The following is a 20,174-nucleotide window of genomic DNA, read 5'->3' as shown; positions in this document are numbered from 1 at the left end:
GCTTCACCAAGCTTCTCCAAATTTAATATTTTTCATAAGAGCTCAATGAAACCATGAACTGGTTCTTTGAAAAAAAATAATTAAATTGATAAACCTCTAGCCAGACTTACCAGAATGAAAAGAGAAAGGACCCAAATAAATAAAATCATAAATGAGAGAGGAGAAATAACCAACACCACAGAAATACAAATAATTATTAGAGAGTATTATAAAAAACTATATGCCAACAAACTGGAAAACCTAGAAGAAACAGACAAATTTCTAGATACATATAAACTACCAAAACTGAAACAGGAAGAAATAGAAAACTTGAGCAGACTGATAACCAGTAAAGAAATTGAATCAGAAATCAAAAAACTCCCAACAAACAAAAGTCCAGGACCAGATGTATTCATAGGCAAATTCTACCAAACATTTAAAGAAGAGTTACTACCTGTTCTCCTCAAATTATTCCAATAAATAGAAAAGGAAGGAAAACTTCCAAATTCATTCTATGAGGCCAGCATTACACTGGTACCAAAACCAGATAAAGATTCCACTGAAAAAGAGAACTACAGGCCAATAACCCTGATGAACATGGATGCAAAAATTCTCAATAAAATACTAGCAAACCAAATCCAAAAATATGTTTAAATAAACCATTCACCATGCTCATGTAGGATTGATTCCTGGGTTGCAAGGGTGGTTCAATAGTCACAAGTCAATTAATGTGATACATCACATCAATAAGAGAAAGATAAGAACCATATGATCATTTTAATAGATGCAACAAAAGCATTTGACAAAGTACAGCATCCATTCATGATAAAAATCCTCAACAAAGTAGGTTTAGAGGAAACATACCTCAATATGATAAAGGTCATATATGAAAAAAGCCACAGCTAACGTCATCCTCAAGAGGGAAAAACTGAGAGCTTTTTCTCTATGGTCAAGAACAAGATGGGGACATCCATTCTTACCACTGTTATTTAATATAGTACTGAAAATCCTAGCCACAGAATTCGGACAACAACAAAAAACCAAAAGGCATCCAAATCAGCAAGGAAGACACTATTTGCAGATGACATCATACCATATACAGAAAATCGTAAAGAATCCACCAAAAACCTGCTGGAACTGACGCACAAATTCAGTAAAGTTGTAAAATATAAAATCAACATACAGAAATCTGCATTTCTATACACCAATAATAAAGCAGCAGAGAGACTAAGGAATCAATCCCATTTACAATTGCATCAAAACCAATAAAACACCTAGGAATAAACCTGACCAAAGAGGTGAAAGACTGTACTTTGAAAACTATAAAATACTGATGAAAGAAATTGAAGATGACACAAATAAATGGAAAGACATTCCATGCCCATGGATTTGAAGAACAAATATTATTAAAATGTCTATATTACCCAAAGCAATCTACACATTTAATGCAATCACTATCAAAATACCAACAGCATTTTTCAGAGCTATAAAAAGCAATCCTAAAATTTGTATGGAACCACAAAAGACCCAAATAGCCAAAGCCATCTTGAAAAAGAAAAGCAAAGCTGTAGGCATCACAATTCCGGACTTCAAGTTATATTGCAAAGCTGTAGTGATCAAAGCATTATGGCACTGGCACAAAAATAGACACATAGATCAATCAAACAGAAGAGAAAACTCAGATGAATCCACAACTGTATGGTCAATTAATCTACAAAGCAGGAAAGAATATCCAATGGGAAAAAAGAATGTCTCTTCAACAAATGGTGCTGGGAAAACTGGACAGCTACATGCAAAAAAAAATGAAGCTGAACAACTTTCTTACACCACACACAAAAATAAATTCACAATTGGTTAAAGACCTAAATGTGAGACATGAAACCATTAAAATTCTAGAGAAGAACACAAGCAGGAACCTCTTTGACTTTGGCCATAGCAACTTTTTTCTAGATAGGTCTCCTGAAGCAAGGGAAACAAAAGCAAAAATAAACTATTGAGACTTCATCAAAATAAAAAGCTTCTGCACAGCAAAGAAAACAATCAACAAAACTAAAACCCACAGAATGGGAGAAGATATTTGCACATGACATATCCGATAAAGGGTTAGTATCCAAAATCTATAAAAAACTTACAAAACTCAAAAATGAATAATCCAATTTAAAAATGGGCAGAAGACATGAATAGATATTTTTCCAAACATATACAGATGGCCAACAGACACATAAAAAGATGCTCAACATCACTCATCAGTGAAATGCAAATCAAAACTACAATGAGATACCACCTCACACCTGTCAGAATGGCTAAACTCAAGAACACAAGAAACAACAGGTATTGTAGAGGGTATAAGAAAGGGGAACGCTCTTACACTGTTGGTGGGAATGCAAACTGATGCAGTGACTCTGGAAAACAGTATGGAGGTTCCTCAAAAAGTTAAAAATAGAACTACCCAAGATCTAGCAATTGCACTAGTGGTATTTACCCAAATACAAAAATGCTAATTCAGAGGGATATATGCACCCTGATATTTATAGCAGCCGATCAACAAAAGCCAAACTATGGAGATAGCCCAAGTGGCCATCAACTGATGAATGGATAAAGACTGTATATATATATATATATATATATATATATATATATATATATATATATATATAAACTGAATATTACTTAGCTATAAAAAAGAATGAAACCTTGCCATTTGCAAGGACATGGATGGAGCTACAAAGTATTATGCTAAATAAATCAATCAGAGAAAGATGGATACCATATGATTTCACTCATACGTGGAATTTAAGAAACAAAGACACGGGGAAGGGGAAGAAAGAGAGGCCAGCAGACTCTTAATAGAGAATGAACTGATGGTTATGAGAGGGGAGGTGGCTGGTGGAATGGGTGAATTAGGTGATGGGGATTAAGAAGTGCACTTGTGATGAGCACCCTTCATCCCAGGTGATGTATGGAAGTGTTGAATCACTATATTGTACACCTGAGACTAATATTACACTGTATGTGAACTCACTAGAATTTAAATAGTTTTTTTAAAAGAAACAGTATAAATGTACTAAAGCACATTAAGTAGAAATTAGCAAGTCAAAAGATTTTGTTTTAAATAAACTCTATCTTCAGATCAAGAAAAATTTGTTACCTGCCTAGAATACTCAGAGTTCAGTAAAGCAAACTTCATGGTTACTCACATGATAACAGATCTCTGGCAATAGGATTTGAATATAAAATACAAAGAACACTGCTGGAAAAACTTCCAGGGTAGTCCAATTACGTATATTTTTTACTCTAAGAAATTTCATTTATATTTCTTTATTTTCAAAGATTTATTCCTAATCTCTCCTCCCAATTCTCTTTTATTGTCCTACTAGTGATTTTTAACTAGGAGTTTTCATCAAAATTACCCATTTGGCTTAGAAAACACTAACTCTTAGGCCTGTATCCCAAACACTCCTGATTCAGAAGCTCTTTCTTGACTCAGAACTTTTGCAATTAATGATCCATTTGACTGGATCACTCTTTCCAGCTTTATTCCTCACAGAATTTCTATATCTCTGCCCACATAGTATCTCAGAAATGCTTTTTCTAATCTCCTATCCCAAATATTCCCCACTTTGCCTCTTCTCTCCTTGACAGTATCTCTTCAATATTATTTATTTTTCTTCTCAGCAGTTATTACTACCTAAACTTACATGTTTATTTCATTTGATTATTACCTGTCTCCTCTTCCAAGCTCCAAGAGGGCAGAGAATTTTCTAGTGTGTTTATTGGGATTACTTCCTAAGCCTAAAAAGACATTGTACATAGTAGGCAATAGGATCAATATTTGTATAATGGGACACACCCCATAGCTGAGAACCACTTTCCTCGCAAGTCAGCCATGCTACAAAATAGTAAAACTAAAATTTCTTAACATAACCAGGTATGATATGAGATCCTAGCAAGGACTTAACACATATCACATATATCTTGTTCAAAACATAAAAAGCTTGCCAAGAATCTAGGAATAACCGGTTATTAGTCATGCTGTTTTAGAATATAATCATATCTGTTTATTTCTGCTTTATAGATGAGACCTGAATAAATTTCAAGATCTACAAAAAAGAAAGAGTTAAAAATAAAAGAAGATGGAAGGCAACTGACTACTACTCCCTCCTTCACTGATTCAGAGGAACCCAGAGGATAGGTAGATGGTACCCTCTCCCTCTTAGGGAATTATAGCAAAATCATCTCAGGGCCTGTTCAGACTTATTCACTTGATCCTTAAACCCTCAGGGAAAAGTGCTAATTTAGTGAACTGCCTCTCCAGTATCCAAATTCCCAGATTCATATGGCAAATAGCTTTTAACTTTACCGCACTCATATACAACAAAATCATTACTATCACCAGGCAATATGGCCCTGGAAGAGATGAAATATATTTGTGTCAAAAAGGTGATTAACGTGGCTAATTTAAAATAGCAGGTAAATGAGGGCAGGGGTAGGTGAAGGGGATTAAGAGGTACAAACTTCTAGTTGTAAAATAAGTAAGTCACATGATGGAAAGGACAGCATAGAGCAAAAATAAATAAAGTAGCAAATAATTTTTTTAAATGTTTACCATTATTCCTGACATATAAGACACTGTGTTTCAAATGTTTTCTTGATTATATTTAGACTATGAGTAGCCTGAGGTAAAATAAATATGAAATATAATTTGAATTTTCTAAATAAGTTTCTCCTCACAATAACCCTGTCTTCTCCTTCCTCTTTAGAGCTCCTTTGTGAGCACTGGACTGTGACTGCTATTCCCACCTTATCGGTAAGGAAACCAAGACAGTGAGAAGTTGCTACTGGTACAAGGCCTGTCACCTGTCACCTTGTAGGTGCTAGGCTCTCTTGCCTTTCCTCTATAGACTACTACCTCCTATGCATTTACTGATTTTTATTTTTTTTATTTTTTTTTAATATTTATTTTTGAGCAAGAGCAGGCATGGGGGAGGGTGTGGGGGTGGAGTCAAAGGATCTGAAGCAGGCTCTGTGCTGACAGCAGGGACCCCAATTCAAGGCCCGATCCCACAAACCATAAGATCATGACCTGAGTCGACGTTGGACGCTTAACTGACTGAGCCAATCAGGCACCCCCACATTTACTGATTTTCATGTATTTATTTTAAAATATTAATTTATTTTGGGGAAAGCACAAGCAGAGGAGGGGCAGAGAGAGGGGGATAGAGGATCTAAAGTGGGCTTTGCGCTGACAGGCTGACAGCAATGAGCCCAATATGCGGCTTGAACTCATGACCTGCGAGATATTGACCTGAGTCAAAGTTGGATGTTCAACCAACTGAGACACCCAGGTGCCCCTGCTGAGTTTTAAATAAAGCATATAACTCAGGAGCAGTCAAATGGAAGAGATACATAGGTCAATGCATGTGGGGAGACGTGCAGAGCATATGGAGGCAGGGTATGGAACTTCCGTGCTCTTTTCCAAGGATACCGCTTTCCCAGCACCTTGATGTAATCACCAACCAGGAAGCTCCACTCTGTCTTCTTTGAATGACTACCAGTACCAGTATCATTATTTGAGACTGTTTGACACACTCAAATAATTTTAAAAATTTACCTCAATTTTATTAACATTTTAAAGTCCATTCCCTCTAGATAAAGGGCAATAATAATTCCCATCTTGAAATAAACTTGAAAAAAAAGACACCCAAGAAATGTTAACTGACTTTTTTCATGTGCTTTTATCATATCATCAAGCAGGTTAAAAGCCTTCATTTGTCATCTATATCCTCTTGCCTCAAGTCCAAATTTCTGCCTCCCAAGATTGTTCATAACCTTTGTTATTTATACTCATTTGTTCATTTACCCATTCTTTTAGTAAACAGATGCTTACCATTTAACAATTTAAGAACTTCTTTTTTTTTAAACGTTTATTTATTTTGAGAGAGAGAGTGCACATGCACAAGTAGGGGAGGAGCAGAGAGAGAGGAGAGAGAGAATCCCAAGTAGGCTCCACGCCAAGTATGGAGCCTGACGGGGGGCTCGATCTCACAAGCCATGAGATCATGAACTGAGCCGCAATCACGAGCTGGACGCTGAACTGACTGAGCCACCCAAGGACCTTTTTAAGATAAGAAACTATGAAATAAGAAACACAAGCTTCTCCTTAAAAAATGAGGTCAGTTTAAATTAAAATAACAATCATGAAGAAAATTACTTGGACACACAAAAGTACTCCAATAGTTCAGAAACTGTATAGTAAATATCATCTGGGATCTGGTATGGAAACTAAATTGACTAACAAGTAAACTAAAGGAAGAATGTATTCACTGACTACTCAAATAAGGCAAAGGTGTCATACGATGTTAAAAGAAACCATGTTCTTTTCTCTACCACCGGGACACATTTCTCCCCAAATCAATGCAAAGAGGTAGATTCTTTTGCTCAGTTTTCTCCTACAGTTTCTGTTATGAACCTATATGACATGAAGAAAGCCTGTGTGTCTGTGTAGGCCTCAAGTTTGGTGAGCCATGATTTTAGGCAACCATGGGAAGTCATAAAGCATGGTTAACATAGGCGGTAATAGCTATTCAAACATTGTTAGGGGGGAAAAACCAACTTTCTTTGCCTTAAATTTCCTTAAGGCAGTTTTGTTATGATACCATTATCCAACTCTTATCTAATTGACCAATTTGAGACAGGGTAATGAGCGTGCTTATTTCACTGTTTGGGATTTAATAGTCTACAATAGGGCGATGGGGGGGTGGGAAGGAGAAGAAAGCATTTAGTCTTCAGTCTGTCATGCTTAAAGTAGTCTGCCAACTCTTATAAAGGAAACCTGAAATTATTCACTTGGAGAAGGATGGGAATTATAAGTTTGTCTAGTTTAGAACAGGAGTTATCAACTCTAGCACTACTGACATTTTAGATTAGATAATTCATAAGTCTTTGTTTTGTAGGGCTGTCCTTGTGTTTTATGTTTAGCAACATCCCTGGCCTCTTCTGCTAGTGGCATTAACAACCACCCCTCCCATTTGTGACAACTAACATCCTCTAAACATTGCCAAATGTCCCTGGGGACAGAGGCTGAGACAAACTGCCCTCTGCTGAGAATCAATGATTTAGAATAAGGAAAATCTTTGTGGCTATACACTTAAGTCATGTGCAATTCAGCTCACATCAATAATAAAACCATTTTCCATCTGTCTCATGACCATGTCTAGCTTTCACCTGGTTATGAACTTGGGAAGAGAAAAGGAGGAGTGTTATTATTGTCTCTGCCAAACCCCTTCCTACATCAATGACTTCAGATGCAATGAACTTCTTCAATTTTAAAAATTATTGTCTCTACTATAGTTCCATTCTCTGATGCACTATTGACTTTAGAACAAATTCTGGGGTTTGAGACAAAGACTCAGTCTATTATCTAACCTTTCTAATGGTCTTAAAAATAAAGCAGCCCTTTTGACTGTTATTAAACCTAAAATGTAGTACTTTGTTTTATTCTTTGACACCCTTCAAATTAGAATTGCTGTCTGACAAATATGCTTTATCGATTTCTACTTTCTTCTCAAAAGATTCTACCTAGAAATCTTTTATGTTTTCGTGGGCCCTTCAGAAAAACAAAATCAAACAAAGCAAAAACGAAACAAAACACACCCCACAACCATAGAAACACAAATCTCTAAAGACCCAGTTTAACTCCCAACTTCTGATGAATTACAGAATTAATGAACATCGTATGGAGCTTTTCAAGTTTATAAACACAGAAAAGAAATCCCAGGCAGAGATGTGAGTTGCCTAAGGCCACAGAGCCAACCGGTAGCAGAACTAGATTGAAAGCCCCTGCCTCCTAAGTCCTAATTTAATACTCTCAACCCTTCACCACTTGGATGACTGTTGTCATAGCTGCCTTCTCCAAAGTCTTAACAGCATTTATAGCATTATAGCACCTATAACTCTTATAGTAGCATGTTTTTACTGCTTAACTTAAAAAAAAAGTTCCTATGTATTTTTCTCTTTGCTTCTTGACTAAATTATTAGGTCTGTGAGGACAAGGACCATATCAAATCTCTGCCGCATGACTCCATGTATAGTTCTGAGTACCAGGAAGGAGCCTAATAAATCTATAATGACTCGCTGCCATCCCTGCTGGTAGGACAAAGCAGCCCAGGGCACGTGAATAGCATCTTCTTAGGGTTTTTAAATTTTAGGTAATTTTGGAAGTAAATTTCATGTGGAAAACTAAAACATGACTGTTTCCTTCTGCATGTGTACACAGCACTAGACGAAGCACAGCGACTTATTTTTACCCATTTAATCCTCTCAGCATGCCTTGTGAGGTAAGTTCCATTATTTTTCTCATTACGTACATGGAGAGACTGAAGCAGGCAGAGAGGCTAAACAGCATGCCCAGAGTTTCATCACTTAGCAAGTCTACAAAAAGTTAATAGGTGAAGACATTCATGTAATTTACAAACAATGATCTTCCCTACACATCTATTGTCAAAGCTAATAATTTGTTTTCTGTGTGATGTTCAGTCTTCATAACAGCAAGTAGGGCCAATGAGCAAATAAAAATAATTTTTATACTGCCTTTCCATCTTACCAGGCACATGGTATATGTATATTTTATAAACTAGCATCTCAATGAACAAAAACATATTTAACATATAGGCTTAAATGTTAGTGGAAATAAAATAATGATTAATAATATTAATAATTATTCTTCTCCATTGTAATAATTTGAAATCGAATCTGAACCATGGAAAGAAGAAGGTAAACAATATAGATAACTAAAGACATTAAATTAAAATCAAAAATTGAAAAAGAGAGAATAGGCTTAGGTAATAAATTTGCTAGATCAGTAAAATAAGTATTTCATAATTCTAGGAGGTAAAGTATATAAAATGGAGTATACTACTATCTCAATTATCTCTTAGAAGTAGGTGGTTTATATACTATTTGTCCTCAATTGCTCTCTGCCAATTTACAAGGAAAAAGAGAATCCCAGTTTTAGGATGTGGACTAAATTTCCTCTGCATTATGATTAAGGCTCATAAAGGAGAAATAAAGGAAAAATTTAAAGAGCTCTTTATTACTGTGGTGCAGCCAAGGGTTGACCATGCTTGTACATATATTACCTTCAGTTTGTATAATGTTGAAAAATATCACTCTTATTCAAAAGCTCTAGCAAGAAGTATCCACCTAGGATACAAACTGATGCTATTTCATCCTTCGTGGCCCAGATCAAGGCGGGTGGACAAAGTCATGAGAGTTTTGATTATCCTCAAAACAAAATGAGAATCACAATTCATGGTATAGTTCCATCTTATTATAACTGTTTAAATTTATGATTTCCCCTTGATAACAATGGAAAACTAGCCAATTACCCAAAAGAAAATTTCGTTTCATGCTTCCTTCATGTTTGCATTCTTGTATGTTAAATCCGGAGATCGAGATCTGAATCTAATGCAGTTATGTCCACATTTGGGATGTGGGGCAGGTCGTGGGAGTCCTCACATAGGCTGCCAAAAGACACGAACAGAACAGAAGTGAATTAAAAGATCAAAAAACCTCAGAGAGGCGTCGCTACTCACAATGTTCATCAGGGTGAGGAGGTAGTTTTGGACGTGCTCTTTGCCATGGAAGCGGACCACGGAGTCGTCCACCCCCAGCAGCACCTCAATGTTGTAATCGTTCTCTCCCGCGTGTCTGCGGCGCCTTGCTGCTTCCTTCAGCTGCTGCTCAATGCTGCTGGAAATAGTATCTACATCGTCAAGGCCTTCCAGATCCGACTCTATTAAGAAACAAAAGGAACTCAGGCATTTCAGCTTCCCCGACGGGACTTCTAACAGCTTTTTACAAAAAAGGAATCGTCTAGGGGGTCACTATACTCCAGTCACTAAGATGCTGCTTTACAGATCGTCCACATGCATACGAGCGGACAGACTGTGCTGATTCAACATGGAATAGCAACACTGAGGGTAAAGTAATATTATTGAACAGGAAGCGCCATGGCCACACTGAATGTTCCAGACGAGAAGAGGGTGTAGTTTAGTCTTCCTCTAGCTGCATCATCAGTGCAGAGCAAAGAAAGTGGGGATACAGACAGAGCAGTTGTCAAGTACTTATTAAATACATGGAGATGATAAACGAAAAAATCATGTGTTGATAAGTTTAGAGTGATTAATTTAAGTCCCTATAATCCTAGGCTCAAGGGATGGAATTTATATCACGTAAATTTAAATTTTTTTTTTTTTAACATTTATTTATTTTTTGAGAGGCAGAGAGAGACAGAGCATGAGCAGGGCAGGTGCAGAGAGAGGGAGACACAGAATCGGAAGCAGGCTCCAGGCTCTGAGCTGTCAGCACAGAGCCCGATGTGGAGCTTGAACTCAGGAACCATGAGATCATGACCTGGGCCGAAGTCAGTTGCCTAACCAATTGAGCCACCCAGGTGCTCCTGTATCATGTAAATTTAAATTACTCCTTTTACCAGTAGCCTTAACTTAAAAACCAAATTAAAGCATGGCAACACAAGAGCATCTGGTGCTACAACTATTAGTCACAACATATTACTTTATTTCTTGTGCGGATGGTTTTCTAGTGAATGATGCTAGGGAGACACCACAGGTCTCCACATTTGTACTGGGCATCATCTAGATAGCAGGTCACTTCAACAGCTATATATGTGACTCTGTGAGACACCAAACTAAGAAGTCAATCAGAAAATACCTACATCCAAAGCAAAATAAAAGAATAAACATTTTTTTATTTAATACAGTTGAAGCTATTTATTTTTTTTATTTTCCAAATAAATCTCTCTCTCTCTCTCATACACACACATGAAAGAGAGACACACACAAATATCCATATACATCTATCTATCTATCTATCTATCTAGAAAGAGAATGAGAGAGGCATTCTCAATTTCTAGTTATCTTGTTTATCTACTTTCAGATTACCATACTTTTGGTGAAGAAAAATGTTTTTGTGAAATGAAAAATAAAATTTATCACTTGGAAGCCAAAACAAAAGATATTTTCCAAAACTGCTGGTACGAAACTGAAAGCAAAATTCATTTCCATTTCAAATATATATAAGCTGGAAAGGATTTTATTTTACAAATTGCCCTGATGCCTATAACAACCCCATACCTAAAAACAAGTTTGAAAGAACCAGTTCTGACTCATGGGAGTCTTACTTCATGCTTCACTAGGGCCTGTAAGCCATTTGAATCGGTGTCTGACATTAACAAATAGGCATTTTCCTCTCCACCTTTGTGGTTTTAGTAAGGTTGAAGGGGGGAAAAAAAAAGGTGTCTCTTGGCCGGGAAGATTGATGACCAAGCCCTAGCCACACGGGATTAGAAGTAGTAGAAGTACAAATTTTATTCACACCCTTTCCACTATTAAAAAACACACAGAAACACCAGAACTCTCCCTTGCAGGGATGGGCAAGGGACTACTGAGGTTTGAAAGCCATACCGTAATTCACTTTGACCCAAGCCCAAATGCTAGATCATTAGCTGGGAATTTTCTTCTCATCGGGGAATCACAATACATAAATAGCTCTCGCTGCCATCCACATCAAACAGAAAGTTTTCCTCAAAAGTTGTTTTTAAGCACTGTAACCCACATTGAGGGCAAGAGACTACACCTGCAAACAGCTTTACCTAATTCAACCTCAAGCCTTTCACACACTTGAGAAAGCGAAAGGTTGTGATAGCTAGTGTACAAACAGGAAACTCATACACGAGCTCCCAGTTCTAAAAATGGCTCTTTTTGGCAGAACGGCCAGTGACAGTGTCCAATGCAAATATAGTAGCAATGTCATCATATCATTAAGTCTGATGCATGAATGGAGAAGGCTGAATACTTATTTCAGAAAGACAGTTCATTCTGCTCTCATACACCTTTGGTTTGGCCTTTGAATCCCTCCTTAAATAGGTGGTTTTCTGGTAAGAGAAGAGAAACTCTTTTTCCATTGCATGAGGAACCTGGAAAGGAAGAAGGAAGCCTTTTTCTTTTAACCATTGCCTTGATTCGGTCAAGAATACTCCTGTCCCTATTCCCCCCCTGTGCTGTACAGTGCTCTTTCTATGATTCCTAAAGTGAGTACCGTCAAACGTTTCAAAGAAAGACAGGGGAATAATTTCTGGAATTTTTTATCCATATACACCAGCATTAATTACAGACAATTCTGAGGCTGTGAAATATCTTCACTCACAAAGAAATTTTCCCAGCATGTCCACTCTGTAAGGTAACTGTCATGGGCGTTGTAATCAGACATACCTGGCTCCAAATCCTGGCAGTGTCATATCCTAGCAATGTAAATTTAGTTAAGATGCCTAGCCTCTCTAAATCTCACTTTCCTCATCTGTAAAATGGGATAATACCTAATCTGCAGAGTTGCTATGAAGGGACGATTATAATAAAGGCACCGTGTACAGTGCTTAGACGTAAGTGCTCAACAAATAGCATTCACTGTTACTACTATCGTGATGATGATTATGATTTCCCATTAAGAGAAGTCTCCTACACCTTTTATAGCTTTCTACATTTTATTTATATATGACAAATCAAATAGATATAGTGTTTTTTTAAATAGAGGTCAGAAAAAAAATTAGAATTAGTGAAGGGAAATCTGAACTGCTAATAACTTTAGAAAGAATAAGGGTAACAATATTTCCCCAAAAGCATAACGTTGGTACAAGGAGAAAAGAATCTAGAATGTTTACTTTCAGATAAATTAGGATGACCTCCAATGGGACAAACTTGTTTAGTAGATTAAAAAACCTAAAGCAAAACTGGACACAGTCTGCTTATAGATGGTGCTGATTTTCACTCAATGCATATTTATTGAGTACTCACACATAGCAGACCCTGAGAAGCTAAAGAACCAGTTGGCACGTCTGTAGGTGTCAACTCTGGGAACCACAAAGTCGTACTCGATTATATTCAGAATGGAGCTGAGTTTGTATCATGTAGTCACAAACCATTATATAGGCTGGAATCACACAATCTCTAGTTTAAGCAGATCTAGGCAGGGTACAGAACATACCTGTGGGTAATAGCTTACACCTTTAGAAAGCTTCCGAGTTTAAAAGCTGACACATGCTTTGGCAAAATCTAAGATGCCTCTGTGTCTAATTCTACCATTATTTCTGTGCCCCATGAAATACAGGAACAGGAAAAATTAAAGGTGAGTATCATGCTAATCATGTCCACACTCACAACACCCATCAGATCTGTTTACTGCAAAAAGGGGCGAGAAGAATCACAGAGAAGGCAATAGGCAAGTTCAGGAAGGGAAAGCATAGTTACATTTTGCATTGGGAGTAGCAAATTGGATCTGTGGTGGCACTCTGTTGGCATCCTCTTAAGTAAGTGCATCCAAGGTGGCTTGAATGGCTGTAGCTGAGTTGGACAGCAGATAATGATGGATGTGATAACAGAATCAGTGGAAAGGCTGGACATTTTTAAGATAAATAAATAAATAAGGCCCTGCAGTAGGTACAGTGTGCTTCATTCCAGAAAAGGGATGCTCATAGTACCTCTCAAATTTCCCAGAAATAACAAAGTCAGTCCTTCTTTGTACTTAGAGTGAGTGAGTTTCACTTTTTCAAACATTTTTGCAACTTACCTTTCAAGTTATTGATATGAATTAATTAACATTTTGGGAACATTTTGATTTTACCCCTTTCTGTACTCCCTACCTTCCCAATTATTGTATGTGAACTTTCAACAAAGTAATTTTACTACAAAGCCTATGTTACTGAAGGTATATAATATTTGGGGATGCATAGGTGACCAACTAAGGCAAAATAAATATAGTTATTTTTAGTGTTGAAGATAGGATTATTAGTGTTAAATCAGTACTTTGAATTTACCAAACAGATAAAGTAGAATATAGGTTGTTTTGCTGATTATGAACACTTCAGCTTAAGACATTTTCAGGATGGAATATGGCATATCTACATACCTAATCATATTTGCAGGATATCTAAGTGTAGATTGGTGAAGTTACTCCCACCCCAAAAGAAATTCTATAGTCTAAAAAATGTCAGGAGACAAAGGCAAAATTAGAAAAGTACAAGTTCTGATCAAGTTCTGAATCTGATACAACTACATTAGGGGTTAAAAAGTAATCTCAAGCATACGGTGTCAGACTATGATAGAATCATCTCTTCTCTATCCAATCTCTCCTCCCTAAGGAGAAGAATGTTAATTTTATTTGAGGTGGTAATGAACCCAGCTAAAAGTCACTCCTAGTCTCTCTTGGCACAAAGGACCACACGTGACTAAGAATAATTCAATGAGATATAAGCAGAAGTATTGCTTATACTTCAGTGGCTTAAAATGGCTGGTATGAAAGGCTTCCCCCAAGGCTCCTCAAAGGAATGTGATTCATCTTGGTAGATTAGACCCTTTGGTTCTTTACTCAGTATTCCTTCCTGCTTCCTGCAATGTAGACACGATGTCAGGCGTTCTATGAAGTAGCCCTACACTCAAGGCATGTGCTTAGTATGAAAGGGTAGCTATAAAAAAGAGATCTGACCCCACAACGACTATGGAGCTGGCATCCCAGCCCTGGACTGCCTAGCATCAGCCTTTATTACACACGGGGGAGAGCCCTTCCATCATGCTTAGGCCAAGTTTGAGTTTTCTTTTGTATGTCACTGAATCTAGTCCTAAGAGATAGGACACTGATGATAATTTTATTATGTAAATTCCTCATGCTTCCCTGCTCCATTTGGGAATGCCAGTCAATTTTTATGTGAATAAGTGGATCAGAAACTAAGGTTCACTTTACCAAAATGTCCCAGCTTTCTTTACAGCGCATCTACTTCAGAAAATGAGGAAGAAAATATTTCACAGTAACCATAAACATAGAATGAGTCTGTATGTATAAATTTAACATTCTTCATGAACAGAATATGGTTGTAAAAATGAAGTGACTGGGATGCTACCAGCTGGATTTTCCAATAGTAGGTGGAGATCCTAAGATCAGAGCTAAAAATAGGCATAAAATTCAACAACTGTCATATGTTAACATCAGAAGCAGAGAGGAATTATATTGTGTTGACCTGTTTACAATATCCAGTAGTGATTTTCCCATTGACATCTTTTTTAAAAAGTTATATTTTTATAATTCCTAAAAAGACACATTAACAGCATCTCTGTATATGGGGGCATCATTCCACCAAGATATAAAATACTTCTGTGAAAAGCAGCTGAATCCTTCACCAACTAGGAAATTCCATAATGATAGTTCAAAGAACTAGATTCATGCCAATTTATGATGTCAATTCTGAAGTTTCATTAAGTAACTGTTGCTTTTTTAAAAAAGGGAGAGAGAGACATTACCATTGAATGAATATTAGTTTCCGTGATTTCTTTTCCCCATAAGTTCTAATTCTAAAGTACATGTTTGCTTTTGTTTTCACTGACTACTTTAAGGGAGAGCATACAGCCTTTTTTTAAAATGGAAAACATCTTACCTTTTAAGTGAAAACAAAAAGATTTTCATGATTTTAGTTTATGGCCATTAGCAAACAAACAAAACAGAAAAGTCACCTCCAATACATAAAAACTTGTGACTTTTAGCATGAATCTCCTGTATGTCAGTTAAAATGTTTCAAGCTGCAAATAAAACTTTAAAGTGTTTTAAGCAATCAGGAAGCATATTTGTTGGCCTTACAAGAGTCCCAGAGGTCAGGGGATTCCTGAGTTAGTTTATTGACAGATCATCAAGTAGGCACTTTCCATCTTCTCATATTCAGTCATTCTTGGTGTATAAACTTTGTCTCCAGATTGGCTTCTTCCATTATTTCAAATTCGCAGCACCAATTCCAGCATCAGAGCCAGGTACAACAAATTGTATCTTCGTGCACATCTTTCTGAGGAGTAGGCAAAAATCTTTCCTAGAAGCCCAGTACATTTAACGATATGCTTCAGTGGCCAGAATTGAGTCACATGCCCATGTAAAAATCATTCACAGATAAGAGGAACAGAACCCCACGTAAGTCTTAGTCCAATCAGAAGTCAACCCCTGTACCCAAGGCTGGCCTTCACTGAAGATCAAGGGAGAAGGCCTTGAAATAAAACAAGAGAGGGAAACAGATGTCATACAGGCAACCCACATTGCCGAATTCTCCCTTTCAGATCCTCCTCTTCCTACATTCCCTAGCAACAATCTTCCAGTGGGCTCTTTTATTCTATCTTTGTTTGTATTAATGCAGGTTGTGTTTCATTTCCCTTATTATTATTACAACCTTTTTGCCTGGAGATCACTTCTGCATTCTCATGAAAGGTACAGCCCTTCACTCCCATGGTAGGGGATGCTCATCATTGTGGATTGCCTAGCCCATTCCAACTGTTTCTTGAATAAATCACTGAGATGTCTGCGTGTGGGCAGAGTTGTCAGACAAAATACAGTATATTCTGTTAAATTCAAATTCCATATAAACAACACTGTTTAAAATATAGGTATGTCCCAAATATCACACGGGATGTAACTAATACTAAAAACTTATTCAATGTTTATCTGAAATTCAAATTTAAATGAGAATCCTGTATTTTTATCTGCTAAATCTGGCAATTCTAGGAGTGGGAGAATCTATCTTTCTCCAAGAGGTCCACATAGTTATACAGATTTATACCCACCCACTCCACCCCTATGTACTCAGTGCTAGCAGTGGGCATTGACGCAGGCATGGACAAGTACTATATTCTGTTTCTTTGACTCTAGTGATTGGTTAATGGATGGGTAAATGGTCTAAATCATACCAATTAAACTACGACCTAGGATTATTTTATTTGTAGTTACTAGGAAAGAGAAATTCCTTCTAGTAAGCTTGAAACTGGAAGAATAAAATATGGAAGCTGCTTGGGACTAGTACAGGGATAGTTGTTGACCTAAATTTAATGCAAGAAGAGGAAAGGGAAGATTACTAATGGAGAGAAGAGTTTAACGTTCCATTGATGACTTTCAGCCACTGAATTCAACCATTCTTGAAACCTTGGTCTTTTCAATTTCATGAGTCAATAAACTATTGCCACCTCATTTTCTCTCTTACTAATTAAAAAAAAAAATTGTTTTTGCTTACAATTGTTTGATGTTAGTTCCTAACAACTGAAACTAAATGAACCTTGATAAATAAACCCATCTATATGCTTCCTACTAGAGTCATCACTTGTCCTCATTTTCCTTCCCACTCTTCTTTAATAAACTATTCTTAGGCTACATCATCATTTGAAAAGGTTGACATGTTCTGTTTAATCTCCAAAATTAATTATTTTATTCTCTTTATCTCACTTGAAATTAAGGGCTTTGCTACCAGTGATCTGTTTCCTAGTTTGTTTCTTCTGTTGCTTACTCAGCTAAAACTTAACTTTGAAAGACAGGACAGTTTTTTAATTTCCAAATATTATCCCTCTGTACATTGAATAGCATTTTAATTACCATCTCTCTTTTCTTTTCGACTAAATCATAATCCCTCTTACTTCTGGTTGTGTAGCTGACCTCTACTAAATCCAAGAGTAGAGGAAGGAGTCCCCACACTCAGTATACTGGAGTGCATTCTAGCAATCTGACACTGCTAGAAGTTAGTTTTCTAAGTAAGCTCAAAGGAGAGAGAGAATTCCATTTCACAGATGCCAATTTCAAAGCTCAAATTATGTCTACCAGATGCCTCCTATGTGCAATTTCTTCACTTAAGACTTCCCCGGAACCCTATTTGAGCATAGTAATTTTTTTCCATCTGGAACCAGTTAATAAAAATTAAACAAGTCATTATAGCCAACCTATGAATATTAACATTTGCCATAATATTTCCAATAAATATTTAAAGAACAGGGCGTGGGCCTGCACTGTTCTAAACACAGAGAGAATAACAGTAGACAAAACAGACATGGAGCTTGCCTGCACTGAACTGACATTCTAGAGATAAGAAAGATGAAGCAGGGTAAGAAAAGTCAAACAGGATAAGGGGAATAAGAGTGAAATGAAGAAGGCACAATTTTAGATAAAGGTGTTCAGAAAAAGATAGAAAATGGACAGAGATCTTGTAAAGTGATAGAATGAGCCACATGAATATCAATGTTATATTTATGTGATACATAGATAAGCTTTTTATACATAAATGTAAACTTTTAATCTATATTTATATTATAGATCTCTTAGTATGAGGCTGCATGGTATAATACAGAGAAAATCACAATAAATTCAGGAATATACCAGGCAGAGTTTCCCACAAAGATCCATGGAACCTGTGAATATGAGGAAATATCACTCCTCTGATTATGTTATATGCACAGCTGAATGTAAAATAAAGGCATAGGGGCACCTGGCTGGCTCAGTAGGTTGTCCGGCTTTGTCTCAGGTCATGATCTTGTGGTCTGTGGGTTTCAGCCCCGTGTCAGGCCCTGTGCTGACAGCTTGGAGCCTGGAGCCTGCTTGGAATTCTGTGTCTCCCTCTCTCTCTGCCCCTCCCTGCTCACTTTCTGACTCTCTCTCTCTCAAAAATAAACATCAAAAAAATAAAAATAAAACAAAATAAAATAAAATAAAATAAAATAAAATAAAATAAAAGGCATTATCCAGGTGGGTCTTATCTAATCTCATAAGTCATTAAAAGTAGAAACCTTTCCCTGACTGGTTGTAGAAGAGAAGGTAAAAAATCTGAACTGTGAAAAGGAAATAACATACCATTGTTGGCTTTGATGATGGAGCGAGACTGTGCAAGGACCAGAGACAGGTATCTAGCTGCTGACAGTGAACTCCAGCCATCAGCTAGCCAGGAAATGGGGACCTCAGTCCCACAACAACTGGAACCTGAATTCTGCCAACTTGGTGAATGGGTTTGGAAGTGGATTCTTTCCCATCACCTCCAGGCAGGAGTTCACCCTGGCTAGAACCTTGATTTTGGCCTTGTGAGAGCTAAGCACAGAAACCAGTCCAGTCACCTGGGATTCTGATTCACAGAGCTGTGAATTAATAAATGACTATTGTTTTAAATCACTAGGCTCTTGGTGATTTGTTATGCAACAACAGAAAAATAATACAGAGAACAGAGCTCTAGGCCCAGCTCTGCTATGCTTCATTTGTTTGATCTGGGAAAGATGCCAAATTTATCTGAGCCTCAGTTTCCTTATCTATAAAATAAATGAGCTGTGCTAGAGGGTCACTAAAATCTTCTTCCTGGCTAAATTTCCATAATTAATCATTGGGCCATGACTTCCCTATTTTAGATTATTAAAGTTGCCTTCTTGACCATAAATGATTGATCATTCTTATAATTGTTGCTAAATCCTTGGTCAAGGATATGATTCACAATTAAAACATATTTTACATGGAAAAATGCATTACACCATAAGACAAACTGCATTATGATATAAATACTTCATGACAATGTAGAAGTCTAGTAATTTATTACAATAAGACATAGTCTTCTCATTTACACTGTAAGCTGATAAGAACAGATACTACATTTGATCTTAGCTAAATGGCTGAGAAGCAATTCGTTTGCCATTTAAATATGAGCACAGGGTGTTCATAAAGTCTAGAGGCATAGTCAAATGTACATAATATCATCAAGGACATCTTTGGTTTCTTCTCTGAAAAATAAAATATTATCTATGTTTCCATATTTTAATTTTTTTTTTAATGTTTATTTATTTTTGAGACAGAGAGAGACAGAGCATGAACGGGGGAGGGTCAGAGAGAGGGAGACACAGAATCTGAAGCAGGCTCCAGGCTCTGAGCTGTCAGCACAGAGCCCGACGCGGGGCTCGAACTCACAGACCGCGAGATCATGACCTGAGCCGAAGTCGGCCGCTTAACCGACTGAGCCACCCAGGCGCCCCTGTTTCCATATTTTATAAACAACCTATAAAAGATTGGGTAAACGACATATAGATTATTTAAGTATTTACGCATCCACAACACCAACTAGAATTTATCCTAAGTGTTTAAAAACTCACTTTATGCCTTTTTATTGTGTTACAACAGAATTATACTATGCTACCACCAATAAATTGTTGCCAAAGTAGAGTTATATAAACATGGAATTAAAAATGCACATTACCCATAAAATTAAAATATTGAAGTGATCACCTACATGTATTTAACCGGAAGTCCTATGCTCATTTGAATAATACTGACCAGTTTTAACTTATGTTCAGATGAAAGGTTAT

General features: G+C 36.9%; 1 protein-coding gene and 1 pseudogene across 7 annotated transcripts in view; both read right to left on the bottom strand.

Annotated features, from left to right (window-relative positions):
• The window catches only part of ADAMTS3 (ADAM metallopeptidase with thrombospondin type 1 motif 3), a 259,971-nt gene that overhangs the window by 55,747 nt on the left and 184,050 nt on the right, over positions 1-20,174 (bottom strand). For all 7 annotated transcript variants that reach the window (XM_042936209.1, XM_042936210.1, XM_042936212.1 and 4 more), the window contains one exon: positions 9,573-9,772. In XM_042936209.1, coding sequence (XP_042792143.1) covers positions 9,573-9,772 — 200 coding nt within the window. The remainder of the gene's footprint in view (positions 1-9,572; positions 9,773-20,174) is intronic.
• Positions 19,393-19,499, bottom strand: LOC122218872 (annotated as a pseudogene).

The sequence above is a fragment of the Panthera leo genome, chromosome B1 (genome assembly GCF_018350215.1).
Source record: "Panthera leo isolate Ple1 chromosome B1, P.leo_Ple1_pat1.1, whole genome shotgun sequence".
Lineage (NCBI taxonomy): Eukaryota > Metazoa > Chordata > Mammalia > Carnivora > Felidae > Panthera > Panthera leo.
The sequence above is the reverse complement of the archived record's forward strand: the minus strand, read 5'-3'. Positions and strand labels throughout refer to the sequence as shown.